The 17,837-nt window shown below is 38.4% G+C and overlaps 1 protein-coding gene across 6 annotated transcripts in view; it reads right to left on the bottom strand.

The window, feature by feature from the left end:
- Positions 1–3,639: 3,639 nt before the first annotated feature.
- The window catches only part of TET1 (tet methylcytosine dioxygenase 1), an 80,350-nt gene continuing 66,152 nt past the window's right edge, over positions 3,640–17,837 (bottom strand). For 4 of the 6 annotated variants that reach the window (XM_037401021.1, XM_037401024.1, XM_037401027.1 and 1 more), the window contains one exon: positions 3,640–14,686. In XM_037401021.1, coding sequence (XP_037256918.1) covers positions 13,545–14,686 — 1,142 coding nt within the window. In that variant the 3' untranslated portion in view covers positions 3,640–13,544. The remainder of the gene's footprint in view (positions 14,687–17,837) is intronic. The other 2 variants (XM_037401023.1, XM_037401025.1) reach the window with 2 other exon arrangements.

The raw sequence follows: 17,837 nt of genomic DNA, 5'->3' as shown, positions 1-17,837 counted from the left end.
TTCTTCTTACCCAATCTGACTTATATTAGAGTGCTTTAGGAAAGTCCTTAGTGCCTTTAGGAAGGCCCTGTTTTTCTAGGTGTATCAGATTTGATTGTGTATATGAGAAAGCATTTCTCATCTATCTCCTTATAATCTTGGGGTAATCAAGCTATGTGAAAGACTGAGTTAATGCGCTTCTATAGGCAGGCAATAACAAAGAGCAATTAGAAGAAAAATCCTGACCACCTTTACAATCTTAGCTCTGTTGCCTGAAAAGCAGATCTGAGAGCTGAAAACTTGTTTCCCTTCCACTGCTGCCTGCAGTATTTAGCTTCTTCTCATAGCAGAGCACCAGCCTCTGATCTGAAGGATGGACAGGCATAATTCCCAGACCAGTACAGCTGAGCATAGAGATTCAGAGATTTAACTTGCTGTGGAACACATGGGGTGTGATTTGCAGGAGCCGGGAACATCTAGAGAACTTCTACGTGCAATGACAGCCCCAAGTAATGTCTCCTTCAGTGGGAGACAGCAAAGGAGAATGACTAAAGCTTTAATTTCTACTCTGCTTTGCTCAAATGCAGTAGATATTACGTATAAAGGGAATACTTGCCTGTAGTGTGTGGGGTGATCCAGAGCCTCTGGCACTTGAAAGGCTTGCTGGTGAGCACTCTACAGTAAAGCGGTTTTTTCTCTTTTGGACTAAGCTTGTCAGATCTCACAAGAGCTACAGCCTGAGGAGGGTTGCTAAGCAGTGTCACACCTAGGCACTTACAGCTTCTTACAGTCATCACAGAACAAGATAATTTGCAACAGCCCAACGAATTTCACCCTTAAAATTTGTAGCAGCTGTAACCCAGATGAATCCTGACAAGGCTTTCTGCTGTTGTGGCAGTGAGATAGGGTCTACCACAGAGGTATTTGCTTGATGAAGCACAGGATTGGTAGTTCATTTCCCTGAGGGGATTCCTGAAGTGAAGGGAGCTGGATCATCACTGTGCAGAAACAGAAATCTACATGTAAAACAAAGCAGTCACAAGAAACTGAACTGCTGACTTCTTACACCACAGAAGGCAAAAGTTTTACTGTTCTGAGTTGAAAAATAAGGCTAAGTCATGATGCCTCTGGCAGCAATTCAGGACTACTTCAGAATCCAACAGCAGAAGAGAGTTACCCCGTTATGAATGAATGGAGATGTACACATGGTATAGTGGGGATTTTAAGTAATTTTTGGCCCCGTGTAAAAAGAGTTTGACATTTTCAAGAAATCAACTGCCAAGAATTTTGTATAAGTGATGTGTATCATAAAAGGAAGAGTATCCAGAAGTAAGCAGACTGGACAGGGAATTAGAAGCCCGTCTTAAGAGTTGTACTCCAGCCAATGGTTATTGAAACAGGTGGGTTTAAATTTCCACATTTAAAAAATATTTCTCTAGTGTGTCTTCGATTAAAAACACAGATGGGTACTGCTAGTAATTGTTTTATTGCACACTATCTAGGCCATTTCTTGAACCAAAACACTACTAACTGAAGCACTAGCTTGCAGGTGTTTAAATTACATTTGAATATGATGCTCATTCTGATGTAGAAAATTCACCCAAGGTCCAATATTCTGATGAATAACCCTTTTGAAGATGTAAACTAATATTATAATATTTAACAACAGGAATCAGCATTAGTAGCATTCAAGAGCAAGCCCTGCTGTTCTGTGGTATTAGAGTACTGCAGGAAACTAACTGTAGCACTAGCAAAAAAGTTTTTCCTGCAGTTTATTGTTAACAGTTAATACCAAAGTATTGTAATTTAAGGCCGTAACACCTTAAGAATGTAAAAGCAACCAACTGTGTTACATCAATATTTATTACCTGTGTGGTCTATATAAGAAATCCAACATATGAGAAAGCACTGAAGCCACCTCCAGGTGTTGAACTCTACAAGACAAACTCACATTTGGAAACCATTCAGGGATGCCAGAGTAGGTAAATTTGGTTTAGTTTTGTTCCCACAAGCTACAGGTGAAGCTGTGTTCTAAAATCTCTGTGTGTAATATGCTCCATCTTTGAAGAAGTGTAGCTCTGACTGGGAACACACTACCTGGTGGGAATGCCAGGGGAGGCAATATGCAGTTGGATGGCAGTACGTGAAAGGGAGCTGGAAAACGTTCCTCATTAATGTCTCTAATGATGTTCTTGGGTCTGCTCAAAAGTCTTTTTAAGCACCATTCAGAATCCACATGCCTTCTTAGACACCTGTGCCATAGGTTACATACTGTAGTATCAAACCATGGGATGCATAGCTCTATTGAAAGATTTGATAGTACAGTTTGGAGGAGGCCTGGGGCAAGCTGGGAGATGTTGCTATAAAACCCCAGTAATGACTGTCCTCTAGAAGAGCAGCAGATTACATAGGAGGGTAAAGGCTTCCTGTTGGATTACAGCATCCAGCTCCCAGGAACTAGATGCACCATATCACATAATGTAGTTTATTTCTAGGGAATTACTGAAGCCTGAGGACAGCAGTGGTTTTCAGCCCTCTAGGAGATTCCAGTTATCTGGAAGATTATTCTAACATCAGCTTCTTCTACTGCACTTACTGGAGAAGGTAAAGAAGCAAACAGGAACATTCAGAATTGTATTGCTCCTTTTCTTCAGATCTAAACAACAGGAATTCTGCCTGGTACTGTTGTTCTGCACTAAAATGTCACACAGTAAAGCAGACTAGTGCTGAGGTCTGTTTTGTCTTGAGAAGTAAAACCCCATACCCTCTGATTTGAAGCAAATGAAACGTGGTCTGTTTCCACTGGATGGGAATTAAAAGCCACAGTAAACTATTCCTATACCATTGCTCTGCCAGACAGAGTGGTAGGAAAAAAGACGCTGTGTAGACGTGTTCATAAACTGGTTTGTCCTTTTTATCAGAATTTTCTGGCAGCTTCTCTTGCTGTACAGCTCTGCCTGGGATGGGTCAGTCCTGCATGAAGCAGAGGCAGATGATGACAGAGACCAGATTTATGCCCATCCCTTTCCAGTGCAGAAATCCTGCTGACTTGGGTGAACCCACTGTAGTCCTGTAGGGCTGAGTTAATTCATAAGTATTTTTCCACACGTAAAAATCGTTATTGACATTAAAATGTTACGAGCAAAATTTCTGCAGGGAAAATGGCTCATAAAATGAAAATACCTGTATTAGCAATTATTTTTTTACTCCTCCTTTAACAAGATGTTTTACCAACTATAGGGTAAATGATGTAAACATACAGAATCTGAAGACTAGTATTTTTATTAAAATTAACTCCTTGCTATTGCCAGAACATCTTTGTTAGGTTCTCAGCACCCTCAGAAACACTGCAGTACTAGTCTACTTCTAGCTCTAGAATGAGTAATTTTTAAATTCCTTGTCTAAAACTTCTAGCCACGTAACGGTTTTAAATGGGACGTACATGTAGCATTATATGCTGTATTATGACGCAGGGCACTAACGTTGCTGTAAGTTGTACGTTACAGGCTCTTCTGGCCTAAATTTTTAGTCTTTACATACTTCAGCATGACTTTGTTTTGGTTTGTATTGGGAAAAACATCTTCCTTTTATTTCTCAAAGTGTTTTGGAAGAAATGCATGAAAAATGCAGGAAAGAAAAATTAGACGACTAAGTGCAAAATAGAAGTATAAAATTTATTTAAAACCACCCACAAAGTTCTGTGTAATCAGGAATGATACAATTTGTAATAGTCTTTTTAAAAACTCATGACAAGATTTAAAATATATTTTCAATTACAGTATTCATTTAGCCTTATTCAGTTAGGACAATTAAAAAAAAAAAGAAAGTTTACGTTCTAAACAGATGAGACACACAAGGAAAATAGAACAGACAATTTCCACAACAACAATTTTTACATGTATGTTTCAATACTAGTATCAACATTTCAATGCATCTTGCTACATAAACATGAAATCATGTACAACAACTGCTTGCACCAAAAAACATAGCTTAATTAGATCTTTCAAGTAACATGCAGTCACAACTCACAAGTCTTCAAGTACTGCTGGTAAGGGTTCCCTTGTCTGCAAAGAAGATTTTAAGGTTCAGTTTCTCAGCTAGCGTAACTCTCCACAGCTCCACCAGCCTCATGAAGCTATGCTGTTATACTAGGAAAGAATCAGGCCCAAATGATTTTTGAGAACAGAAGTAATTTTTGTACTTTCTCCTGTAAATACTGTGACATAATGAAGTGCTTTTTCTTTCTGATTTTTTCCTCCCTGTACATCATCTTTTGTTTAAAAAAAGTTAATTTTATGTTCCCGGTCTAAATACAGTAGGTTGGTAACTGGAAATAATCCAAACCCTCAAATTCAAAGTTGAAAAATAAATATCAATGCATCCCAAATAAAGAAAAAGAAAGAGAGAAAAGGAGAGAAGGAAAGAAAAAAATGCTGACTTTTTTTTTTTTTTTTTTTTGCTTTGGCGTACTACTAATCTTTTGATTTTGCAAAGCAGGAGAGAATTCATTAGCTGTAGCATTTCAGTACACTGTGTCCTTACATATTAATGTACGTTTTTATGATAGCAAATTCTGAACAGTATTTATGAGCTGGTGTGATATTTGATATTGTCACATTATAAAGAGCCGTCTCTTCCAAACTGAACAAATAATTGTAGAATAATTAATTGTTAAAGACTGAAATGTTTGAATGTTTGTATTAGTTAGACCTGGCTTTCTTATAGTGGTACTGGGATATCACATTTGTTTTTCTTGCCTACGGTTATTTTTTCATTTTGAGGACAAGAGATTCATGAAGTTCAGACGCTGCCTTTCGAGTTGCATGGATTAGACTTGACATTCACAAAGTTAGCATGGAATCTGTTCTCATTAGGCTCTGCAGTACCACTGCAGTTTAGAAATTTAAGAATGAAAATACATTTTCTTTTCCTCAATTTTTTTTTAATAGAAGTTTGCATTGCATTGCATTTCATAACTACAATGTAGCAGGGCTCGATGCTTACATAAAGCTTCCACTGGCACCGAGGGAAGCTCTCCCTGCGTGACTCAAGCACACAGGGCAGTGCCAATGGTTTCACTGTGGAGTATCACCACAGTTAGGGCAGTCAGAAAATGCTGGCTTTTAGCTCTGTGTCTAAAAACGCACCACAGTGTGACAACACCACACAATACCGCACACCCTGTTGGGTCTTAAGTCAGAGAAGAACGGAGTTCAGTAGATTGTCACAACCCCATTTTGTATAATCAAGTAAAAAAGATCAAGTTATGATAAAAGGGAAGCAAGTATTTTAAGAAAAACTACCAAAGCTCAGAAATAGTATTATTGACAATTCTGTGAGATTTCTGGCCAGGCTGTTACGTATTGGTACAAATCTTTTACCACTGTCTGTAGCCAATGCTGGGAAAAGGACAGCCAATATAAGTGTATACTTAAAACCTGATGAAAACCAAGCCAGTTTATTTTCAACCTGTATTTCTAAACTAAGAACAATCTGGATGTTACTGGCCAGTATGTGCACAATGGGGATGATATTAAATTGATTTCACATGATTGTACAAATCAGTCATTTGGTAACGGTTTTGATTTATACTACTGACCTTTGCATAAAATTATCGTTATCAGTGTAACGGGATACTCTGAAGGATGCAAGCTAAATGGACAACATTTAAGGCCCTTTTATCCTTTTAATGTGATGCAAAGGACAGTAGTATGAATGAGAATCAGGGCCTTCATTCTTATTTTAAGATGACTCCCAAACCCTAGACCCCTTTTCCATTACAATATTAAAAATACAGACATACATGTAAAATATTGACCAGGTCACAAAACTTTCCACAACAGTATTAAAATGTTTTGTGGCAACAACTGCAATACCGAACATCAAACTAGCACTTCCCTTGGCCCACTGCAACAGCACTTCTTTGGAATACAGTTCATCTGCTCTAACTGGTAGCTTTGTAGATTAACTGCCAAATCTGTCCTCCTTACGTATGTAGGTTTTTTGAGGTCTACACCTGCATCCTCTGACCTTATGAGGAAAGGTAGTAAGGTGTGCAAAGTGTTAAAACAAACATTGTTAATTGGTCATACCAAACAGAGCAAGTCACCTTCACATCACATTATTTAGCACCCCAGTCTTGCATTCACTGTAAGTATGCTGTTGGAAGATTCCAGCACCTTAATATAAGTATGTGTGGAAAAAATACATATATAATCAGTACACGATGAGAAAAATATACTGTTGTGGGAAGAATTAAGGATACAGCACCAAGAAGCACCTTGTAACTGAAGTTACAAGTATGTGTACAGTTAAACACTGCAAACAATGTTGGGATGATGAACTGGGGAACTGGACTGAAAAAGAGTCCTAAAGTCTTTATATATTGGAAAGAGGAAAACATTGATGCTGACGCCCCTATACCCTTTAATAAAAGACAGGAACTACTTAAATATTTTCTGGTCAAGCTCAATCAATTCCACTTGCTGCTACAGAGGAAGAACATCTTTTTTCCAAGCAGTCCTGTGTTGGTTAAAGCATTTAACTTACACAGTACTTGGGTTTCTCACAAGGACTGTGACTGATCTAACCAGATGTAAAGAAACACTTCTGCTCTTGTAATTGTGCAGTCTCTGCAGCATCTGTCTTATGACAAGATTTGAGCAGAGCTGGTAGATTAACTCAGAAGAAAAGAGGGCATTCCATAGAGGTGCTAGCAACAGAAGCAAATATTGTATTCTGAGAAGGGATGGTTTTTCCTTTGCAGGGGGTAAGCAGTTTTCTAGTCTTGCAAATTCTCTTTTGTTTGGCTAATTACGGCTATAAGGACAGAGGGCAACAACTACATCAAGAAATGTGAAAATTAACTGGAAAATTGATTATTTGACTTAAACAGTAAGAAAACACTGATTGTGACATATAATGAATTGTTCCTCTTTTTTGGAATGAAAAAAAAAAAGTCTAACTGCAATATTCTAGGCTTCCTATGAGAGAACATGCAGTAAAAAAAACCCCAAAGCCTAGAACTGTCCTACACAGAATAAAAGATGACTGAAGGAAACAGATTTTGGAAGAGTCAGAAGAACAGACTCTTACAATATTCCTGAGATGAAGACAGGCTGATTTACATACAAAGCAGCAACAGTTGTGCATGGGGAGTTCACAAGCAGGCTGGCAGCTATACTGCTAATGCCGAACTGAAGCAGATCTGCAGAGGAGTAGGAAGAACTTCAGGAGCAGCTACAAGCATTTAAAGCAGCATTGAGCAGCAGGTTATAGTGTGATCTAGCACTGACTGAAAATAACTAGCCACAACAGCTGGTCCATAAAGAGACCAGGGAGTGAGAAGAGTGGCTGTAGTATTTGACATCATCCATACAGTAGTAAGCATTACCTACTCATCAACATTAGTCAAATTAGGTATTCTTCAGCGAGACAACACAGCATTATGTAGAATTAAGTCTTCATAATTTAGTCAGGTATGTAAATGACAGTATTAAAAAGTTTTGCTCACTCCTCTACAACAGCCAAAGAAGTTTTAATAGGGAAGTAATAAAGTAAACACAAAATACATTTTCAACCACTCTTTAGAAGAAGTGATCCATATGTCAGCTGGTGCCTGATTAGATACTATTAGAAATCCCTGGTCTTTAAGAAAAGCTCAAGTATAAAAATCCTTCCTTTATGTAAATACAATTTTGCAGCAGCATACTGGAGCTGCGTGCAGACAACTTGTGAAAACTGACTAAACATCAGGTAATTCCAGAAGACACTGAAGCCAGTTTCTGTACTGTTCCACTAAGCAGCCACATCCTCAGGACTTTTCACACCGGCCACTCTTTAAGATTACAGGAGAACATAAACGTGTCACAGACTAAATAAAAAAAAGCATATGAATTTAAAGTTAGATGTACCAAAAAAAGTGTCAATATAAAGAAGTACCCTGGCAACTACAACATCTGTACAGAGAAGTCTGTCTCGAAAGCCAGCTGTACCTTTGCAGTTCTGCTGCGACTTACTCATGCTGTGCACCCCATCAGCTTTCCACATTCTATAGTTTGGTCATGAGAAGGAGCAGCAGACTGGTGGTGATGGCAGTGCTCGCTGTCTTGTTCATCTACACAGATTAAAGGGTGACAAGCTCTCTCCCTCCTCTTTTTTTTTTTTCTCCCTTAAACCAGTATATGCAGGCAGAGGACAAAGGAGAGGTTACCGTCTCCAGAGGAACCGTGGAAAGATGAATTCATACATCTATCCACAGCTGCGTGACATGGCAACACACCCTTACTGCTTCGAAACAGTGCTGTAACAGACACTGCAGGGCAGTACCATGGTGTCACAATAATCAATGGCAACTTTCTCTACAGTCTAATTTTATGGAAAGATACTCCCTAAACACTTGCTCCTGAAGGTCAGATCAACACCTGATAAAATTAAGAAGAAAGCCAGAATTTCCAAATGTGATTGGACTGCTTCTCATCTCTAATTGTTTAACTTAAGATCAGATCATAGACAGCATCATAGGCCACAGTTGGGCAAACACCTTTCAGTCAAGAAATAAACCACCATTTTATGGTAGATGAGTCACAAAAACCCTAAGCTGAATTTTAGCAACCACAACAGACCTGAAAGAGAGTTTGCTCAGTGCTGCCTGTGCTGGTAACATATACAAAAGTGGACATGCCATTTAGTTTTCCGTGTATCTGAGGGCCCAGTTATTTCCTCCTGTTAACCTAGAAAGTACCAGATTTCTACAGAAAAAAGGAGAAAATTCCTATACGTATAAATGGATTACAAAACTGATGACTGCTTGATAAGAAGACCTAATTTCAACATGAGAGAAATTTCATGGGATGTGAGAGGGCAAGACTGACCGTATGTTTTAAATACAAAACCATCAAGATGCAGTTTTACTAGCATGCTTCTGCAACAACTCTCTCTCATTGAACAACCTATCACATTAAGAAAAATCAAAAAAGCTATCAAAAGCATAAGCCTGAAGGTGGTCTGAAAAAGACCTGCCTGCCTGTCTGAAATTTGAGGTGAAGGTTATTATGTCTCCCTACAGACCCTGAATCACTTCTCATGCTACAAAAAATAAAACCTCTCTGTTTAACCAGAAGTACGACATCTACTCCAAATCTCTCTCCATTTGCCCTTCCAAACCTGTTAATTGTGGTAGGGCCACAAGCGTCTTGAGTCAGCACTGACTTTGGTCAACTGTTATCCATATCCATCAGTTACATATGAAAATTGCATGAAAGCTTGATGAATGAGCACATTGCAGTCAGTGGGGCTGCAGCAACATAAATAGACCCAAATTTAACCCACCAAATTTAGCATAATACTGCAATGACATTAAAAAGGTCTTTAAAAAGCCCCAAACAGTTGTATGTTACAAGTAATCTTAAGTACTAAAGTAGTTGTCATTTACCCATGCTTAACATAAAACGTTGCTTAAGATACTAGTTATTTCCTGTTCTAGGTATAAAGAAGCACTGACATCGGTAAAAGACTTTTAACAGCAGTTATTCCTAAGTAAAGGTTAGCTTATAAAGTCTACGGACTTTGTTTTATGAAACAAAGTAAATCTGAATACAGCCATTACAGGTAGAAAGCCACAAGTATTTGTAAGTTCTTAAAAAGCTTTCTGGATCTTGTGGCTAAAATATTTATAGGAATAATTTATTCTATTTTCTGTAATACAATAGCATGTTACAAATCAGTAAGCACAGAGAAACTGCATGAGTAAAGTTCACGATTTAATTGGGCATGAGTGCAGTAACTCCAACAGGGACTCAAGGAGTCAAACAGAACCGACTCCTGCAGAAAGCACTACTCCACCTCTGGAGCAAAGGGAGAGTGGTGGTACTGGCCCCAGCGGAGAAAAGGATGACACACATTTCTTCTGGGAAGCCAGAGGTGTCCCATGTTGGATCACGACAGTTTTTGCTAGCATACTGTGAAAAAGGATCATAAGACAAACACGCCCCACCACCAGCCCACACCTGAATCCATTTTCTGGTTTTTCACCCACAGCACAGTGCCAGCTGTTGGAAACCAAGTAAAATATGCAGGTCTGACTTAACCAGCTACCTTAATTTTTATCCAGCTCCTGATTTGGCCATCCTGGAAGGACTTTGTTAAGGGGTAAGAGCGAGTTACAAGTGGTGGTGCAGGCTGCAAAGGAAAGCAATAGACCCACAGAGCTGCAAATTGTAAGAGACAAATACTGATATGAAACGATAACCTTACCCAAAACAACATAAGTTGTGTACAAGACTGATAAATATTCTGAAATGTTACAATAAATAGCACACAGTTGTAAAAACAGTAAATAGTTGCATTTTCTATACCGCAGTACAGCAATAGAAAATATTAGCTTGTCAGATCACAACCTGCTGTGTGCCACAGCAGGAAATGAAAGCGGCCAGCTGACCGACCTGTAGGTACATGTTCAAAAAGTAGTTATGTGATAAGACAGTCAAAGAAAGAGCACCGCAAATGATATTTTATTGTATAAATGATACATTTTCCTCATGTAAATAATCTTAATAAAGTAGTAACTGTGAGTTTTAGCACCCATCAGTAAATAGCATTAACTATTCTGTGAAGATAACCTTTTCTCTGTTAAAATTGCCATTTCAAAAAAGGTAGACCTGGACTTACTGAAAGTCTGTTGGTGCAGTCACTTGAGCAGTGACTTCCCAAGGGCTGTGTTTGGAGGTATCCTGGTAGATTCACCTTTCAGTTTCTCACTTCTTTGAGGAAAACTGCTGGTTTTTCAATTGAAATTTTTATCGTGAAGTTTCCAATCATACATAAGTTAAACATGGGCATTTACAGGGGAAGATTCAAGTAAAAATGATTCACTTTAATGATCTGAACATTTTAAAAGGTAAAGAGATGGCTCTGTAACTTACTTTGCGTAGAAAAATTGTTATTTATATGGGAGTGCTAAATGAGAAATCATTTTTTCGGTGTGTATTATAGAAACTAAAGTGATCCGCACTAATCTTCTCTGTAAATGATGGATCGTGGTGGACAAGGGTTTTCAGATAGCAAATACATGAATGGAACAGCTAGGGAACGTACAGTACTACTTACTGTATGGACAGCTGGAATTCTTGCTAGTCTTCAGCTCACCAAAAATATACAAGTTTTAAAATGGAAATCTAAGGCACACAAAATACCATAATGATTTGATGTATACCGTATATTACATAGTCAATAAGCATAAAACTGCTGGTACAAAATGATGGCATAATATTGGTTTTGTTTTATTATTTACAATCCCTTCATATCCTCTATTTGAACTAATATTAAGCTTTGAACTAAAATTTGCAGCATACCCGGTTTTTACAAATTTTACTTAAAATAGGTAAGATACAAAGAACGGGTTCAATTCGTCCATCCTCTGCCATCAACATTTTTGTTATTTTTGACAGGAGTCTGTGGAATTGAACCCAGGGTTGTTACATAGTGATTGCTACTTCAGACCTTGCTCCTGCAAACACTACACGTGTATACATTTATACAGGAGAACAGTCTCATTGATCTACAGCCACATTTAAGTATTTGTAGCACCAAGGTCCTAACTGGCACTATGTGTTAAAAATACAATTTATGTACTTTTTCGTACCGAAACTGTAAATATAGCGCTTAGAGTTCAACGTTTCAAGGAAAAAGCACCTTGTCTAGGTTTTAAATAAAGCAGATCTAGATATTTCATATTCCTCTGTTACAGCACCACTACATTATAATATTATCAAGTATATTATTAGTATATTTTCGCACTGGAAAACTCTGACCTCGTTATACCTACAGGTTACCCAGCCGGGGAGGACTCCGAGGCAGAATTAAGGTACAGCTTCGTCTCTGGGGCCTGATCCTGCAGCTCACAGTCACAAGAGGAGTCCTGGCTTGAGAGGTCCTCCTGGCTCTGACTGGGCAGGTATGGCTACGCAGAGCGGTTCTCATGGAAGAAGTTGCAGGATGAGGTCAGTCCTTCGCTAACATTGTCATTTGGTAATTTGTTTAAATAAATAAGTTTAAAAAAGAAATACACAGGAGAGGAGAATCAGAAAGAAGGGTGGGATGCTACAGTATTTAAAAGCAATGGGAGTGTCTCTTTCCTCTGGTTTAGCAAATATTTGTTCCATGATATGTCACTTTTTCAACAGAATCTGAGAACACAGATTTTGTATGTTTGGAAGGAAGACTACAACCCTTCCTCCATGAAATGTATAAATAACTTCAGAAATTTACAAAACATTTTTGTAAAAAAACTGAACTTAGAAAGCTGGTGAATATTACAGATAGGTTATTCTTAATGAAAAATTTGCTGTTAAATATTAGAAATCTCATACTTTTCCAACACTTCCTTTGTACTTTCCCAAAAAAATGTGGGTTTTTTGTTTTTTTTTCCAGAATAGAATAAGGCAACTCTAGGGGGTATTTTTTTTTTTTAATCCCAAAACAATCCTACCCCTGAGGCATTAGGAACATTTGGTTGTCATGTTAACTTATAATGCTCCAAACGAATGAGACTTACGCACTTATTGCTCAAAGAAATCGTAAGAAATGCTGCCTTTAAAAAGAACAAATAATATTCCTAACTCCCAGTAACAACACAGACATTGACAGGACGTCTCCTAATTTCATGTTTGTACACTCTCTTGAATATAATAAAAATGTTTCTGTACTTTATAACTGTTGTTTATATGCAACATAAAATCTTCCATGAAAAAGGGCAAGTCTAAGAACAATCACATATGCTATTAGCATACATACTACAGCTGTAACAATATGGAACTCTACACAGCAAGAATAAAATTATTTCTTCTGTAGAGTATGCACAAACCATAGACAATATGATCCTTATACTATACTATTTCAAGTTAATTTTAAAAATAGAAAGTGCTTTTAAAATATATATTTACAGCTTAAAAACAACTTCCAGCCATCATTACTGATAACTTCATTTCATACATAATGACAAATCTCGAGAAAAAATTTCATTGGTTTTCTAAAAGATTTATCTGTAATTTGGACTATATAGCAATGGTTGGAAGTTGTTAAAGCAATGGCACCATGAAGTAATAATTCAGCTTATTTATTTTTAACTGTTTGATGTGGTTAAGCACCAAGAGCTGTGTAGAGCTATTACTGTATAACTTGATTTAACGCCATAAACTGTGAACCTGTTAAAATCCCTATAAATGATTTTTGTAGTAAACAGACTTGATTTAAAGCACCAAAATATAAATTCCTACAGGTAATAAACTGAATGATTCAATCAAGGTTAATAACCTAAACAAAATCTTTTTTAGAATGTATTAAAACTATACAACTTTTTTTTTTTTTGCTTAAAATGTGCTTGAGCACCACCAAATGTTAAAGTCACAGTTTAAGAAGAACACCCCCTCCCCCCCCCCGTTTTTTTACCTCAGCCTTAAAATGGTTGAGATGAGCAAATAGTAAACGACACGAGACTTGTTCTTTAACAGCACCTTAAAGAAACACTGTGTAACACTGCACCAAGAGGAGGCATTTGATACTAAAACCTATGCCCAATGGTTGTAAGGCCCTGCAACTCGTGTAAGGGCATAAGAAGATACTGTTATTACGTTATCCTTAGTTACTGTTAATGCTCTGCGTGATGGAATTTGGTTGAACTCATTGTCTTCATAAAAAATATCTCTGTTTTCACTTGTTTGCTTTGTTTTCCTGCTGCTAGAGTTTAGTTCAGTATTCTCTGTTCCTAATCTTTCTGCTTCTTTTTCTTTCTCTTTCGCCCTCTCAGCCATCTTTGCTTCCCACATGGCTAAACCATGTTTTGGCTCATTTAAATTTTTGTGTTGGTAGAAAACTAAAGATATTCTGGTGGGATGATTGCGGTTGGGTTTTTTAATAGGTGTGGTAGCATGGAGTTCACGTCTCGCACATTCAATTAAGATAGAACCATGAGAAGGTGCCACAGCAACCCCGCCAATGTCATCATCCAAAAAATTGTGCTCACTGTCTGACCACAGTTCCTCAGCTTTTTCTTCAGAATCAGTCGGTTGTCCCAGTGCACTGTTTTGCTTTTCATCAACACAGTCAAAATCACACATCTGTTCTCGAAGGGAGCTGCCCTTTTCCATTGGGCATCCATGGGAACAGTCGGCTTCGTTTCCGACTACATCCTTTGCTGGAGATCTTAGCGGTACTGACAAATCACAAGAGCTGATCATCTGTGAAGAAGGAGAATTGTCTAACTGAAGCTGACAATTCTGTTTGTCTGGCTGACGTTCAAGTATAGTGGGCAGGGGGTCTTTATGGGCAGGGGGACCTGGAGCAGTGACGTCTGGAAGAATCGGTGGCACACCATTCATCTTATCATTCAGCAAAATTCCAGTATAATCTTTGACAGACACATCAAAGTTCTTACAATTAACATAAGGTGTCACATGAGGTTGCTTGCTACTGCATTCAAAATACCCGTAGGGAACTGAAAAATCTTGTTGAATATTAGTCACTGCTGTTATGCCAGGCTTATGTGCTAAAGATGAATAAGGATGTAAACTATCCACCTTAAAAGGGGAGGAAGCCGTATACTGTTTTAATAAAGAGCAATTTTTAGTAGTGTTTGAAGTATGTTTCATGGCATAGAGGTGATCAGAAGTCTCCGTTTTTATTCCAGGTTTTAAAGCCTCTGTTTTGTTCCCTAAAAAAAATGCACACCAAAGTGTAAGTACTTTTCCTCACTTAAGGAACACAATACACCTTTTATAATGTTTTCATACTTGCTTTCTAATACAAAAGACATACATGACGACTACAGAGTTTTTGAAAATGTTATTTTTAGCTTTTTTGGAATACCTCTGTGACCGTAAGTACATACATAATAACCTTGCTGAATTATCGACTTAACCTTTTCCAGTCAGAGTGTTGGTATATAAAATAGAAAGGTATTCCACAGAGCGACAAATAAAATAAACCGATAAAACAAAATAAGCACTCAGTCGCAATTCACACAGCCCAACTCCACGAAAAGTGCTTCCCAGCAGCTGACTGCTGGCCTTCAGCACCGCCCAGGCTAGCAGGAAGCACTATGTTCAAGTTTTTACATAATTAACGAAATTTAGTCTGCCTGAAATTAAGCCTGTGAAACAGTTAAAATTCTTGGCTGCCTTAACCCCATAATATTGTGATGAAATGAAAAAAGGGTGTTTATTGATCCTGTCCATCGCAGCAAAAAAGTTACTGAATTACTTGGTAGCACACAAATCATTGTAATTCCTCAGAAATTTTCTTAAAAATAAAAAGTTTCTGGCAACATACTCCAGGTAAATCCATTCTTACAAAGCTGTACCATGTGATCTGGCTGTCTTTGATCTAATTGCCATGCATTAATTATTTCAGATCTTTGTGGAGACATACTTGTTCCAATTTATGTCAGTTCCCTAATCAATTTCTAGTCTTGGCACCCTGCAGTTGTGCTAGTTTGTGGAACAGCCTCCTCAAAAAGATTCATTCCCATCACAGGCAAGTTCAATCCAGAGTCCACTGGAGTAATGGGAAAGAATTCTATGGACTTTGATGGGCTTTGCATCATGGCCTGAAATTGCTTTACACGTGTTTTGCTGGCAGACTGGCACCCCACAGAGAGCTCCTGCATATTCTCATGAAAGACCACCTCTGTCAGCATTTCTTCTTTGTTCCATAAATACATAGAATCTTTAATTGCTTCACTGAATATAGAAGAACTATTTTTCTTCTATTCTGTCATCTAATGATTTATAAATAATGATGGATTAAAAAACATTCTTTCGGTAGGAATGCAAAAAAGGCAAAGTGGGACAAATTATGGACACAATAGGATGCAAATACTGAAGTTGCGGAAGGACATAAGGAAACAGTACCGATTCTTTAAAAACCTTTTCATGAAATCAAAGTATTTAATTGAAGACGACCTCTGCAGACCAAGGCCTTCCTCCAAAAGATTTGGAACACAGCATCTGAGAACTGCACTTCCCGTAATCTCTGAAGAGAGACCTGCATTCCCTGAAAATAAATTCTAACAACCCACAGCACACTCAAAATAGCCATGGCTCCAGTAAATTCGCCATTTCTTGCCAGAAGCTCCTTGCTCTGCGGGCCAAAGTAGCAGAGATTAAGAGAAGTTATTTCAAATATATGAGCAGAGGGAAATCAGTAACAGTTCAGGCAGGGTGGCATTGCTCCCCAGGAATACCTTCTGTTCAGACAGAGCCTGCTGCACCTCCACTGTTGCTGAAGTGGCCACTACTCTGCTGCGGCCAGCTGAGAAACTGTCTCTTAAGTTGATGGTTCCTCTCCTGCTCTGTCCAATGTGGGCCAAGAAGCATTTGACAGTATTAATGGAGATAAAAAGAACCTTTCTGTCTGTAAAGTTTATTTCTCCAGAATAACATGGTTAAATGACAGGACTATACAAGGAAGGATGTAAGGCCTCTATCTTTAATGCATGTTTCATAATAATTTAGGATTTCAAAGGCTCTCAGCATTATCACAAATGTAAAAATTAATAGTTCTGCTGCTTGCTGTTGGAAAAAGGCGCATGACAAGCGCACCCTATTTAACATGCAGTGGTTCTACAAAGGGTTGGCACCGTGGAGATTCAAACCAAGTCTTCACATACGCCTGCGCTACCAAGCTGACATAATCAGTCTTCAGCAATCAGAAGGCCCTCCTCACCACCTCTGCTGCCAGGTGAAGACAGTAAAGAGGACTAGTGAGTCCTCTTATCTCTTTTTAATCTCCAGTTCTCTGTGTGGTGAAGACATGCGGGTTAGCAGGGTCTCTCAGGTCCCTTTGAAAAGGACACACTACATCTGTGTAACAGGCAGTACGGCATGGCTGGCCTTGTGACTCCCTCATCATCCTCCCAGGCTACTCCAGAGAGTGATAAGCCTCACATGGCCGAAAACATGACGGTATAGACCATGATTATCTCGTCTAACTGCATGTTCTCCGTATTCTTTTTAATATTTAAAAAGCCAAACCAATATTCTAAACTCTTGTCCTTGTTAGTAAATTGAGTACTATACATACACCATTCAGCCATACCTTTTCCTTTACAGCTGAAGTGTAGCTAAGTGTTCTTTTGTTCTTACATTAGGAGAATGTTTTACGTTTAAACGGTGTGACCAGAATTGAATGCCGCTACTAATATGAAGCGATGCTGATTTAAATAATCATTTCCTCTAGTTTACCATGACTACTGGATAGTCCAATCTCAACTCCTTTGTTTCACAGGCCCTTTGATTTTGTTTTCCTATTAAGCCTAACAATCTCAGCTAGATGAAAATTTTCCACTCCTCAGGACTAAAATGATACCTGCCACTGGCAGAATGGACAGAACCAATCAATGACTGATCCCCTGTAACCCCCCAAAACCAGTACACACAAGTACAACACTGTAGTATTCTAAATCCATATTTACAGATCTTTGCATTTTACTGTGGGTTAGGGGCAGGGCAGCAGTGGTGTGCTGAGGTCTTTACCCAGCCGTTGTCCTGTACAACTAAACGCATAAGTGATGCGCATAAATGCTTCAAGTGATTTATCTCCTGCAGAGCACAACACCTTACGCTTTGCAAACCTGAACTTCCTCTGCCACTGCTGCCCAGTTACTGAAGCCTCTTTGGCAATGTTCACATGGCCAAGTGCAGCAATACGCACCATTGGCAACATTTCGGGATTGCAGTGTTGACACCTATTTTGAGAGACTCCACTATCAAAACTTCCATGACAAAAACTGCAGGTTGATGATAGAAATAAATATTTCATTTTTACAACTTTCTCACTCATAAAAGTATTTTTCCTTGCTCTGT

This window comes from Falco rusticolus, chromosome 9 (genome assembly GCF_015220075.1).
Source record: "Falco rusticolus isolate bFalRus1 chromosome 9, bFalRus1.pri, whole genome shotgun sequence".
Taxonomy (NCBI): Eukaryota; Metazoa; Chordata; class Aves; order Falconiformes; family Falconidae; genus Falco; species Falco rusticolus.
The sequence above is the reverse complement of the archived record's forward strand: the minus strand, read 5'-3'. Positions and strand labels throughout refer to the sequence as shown.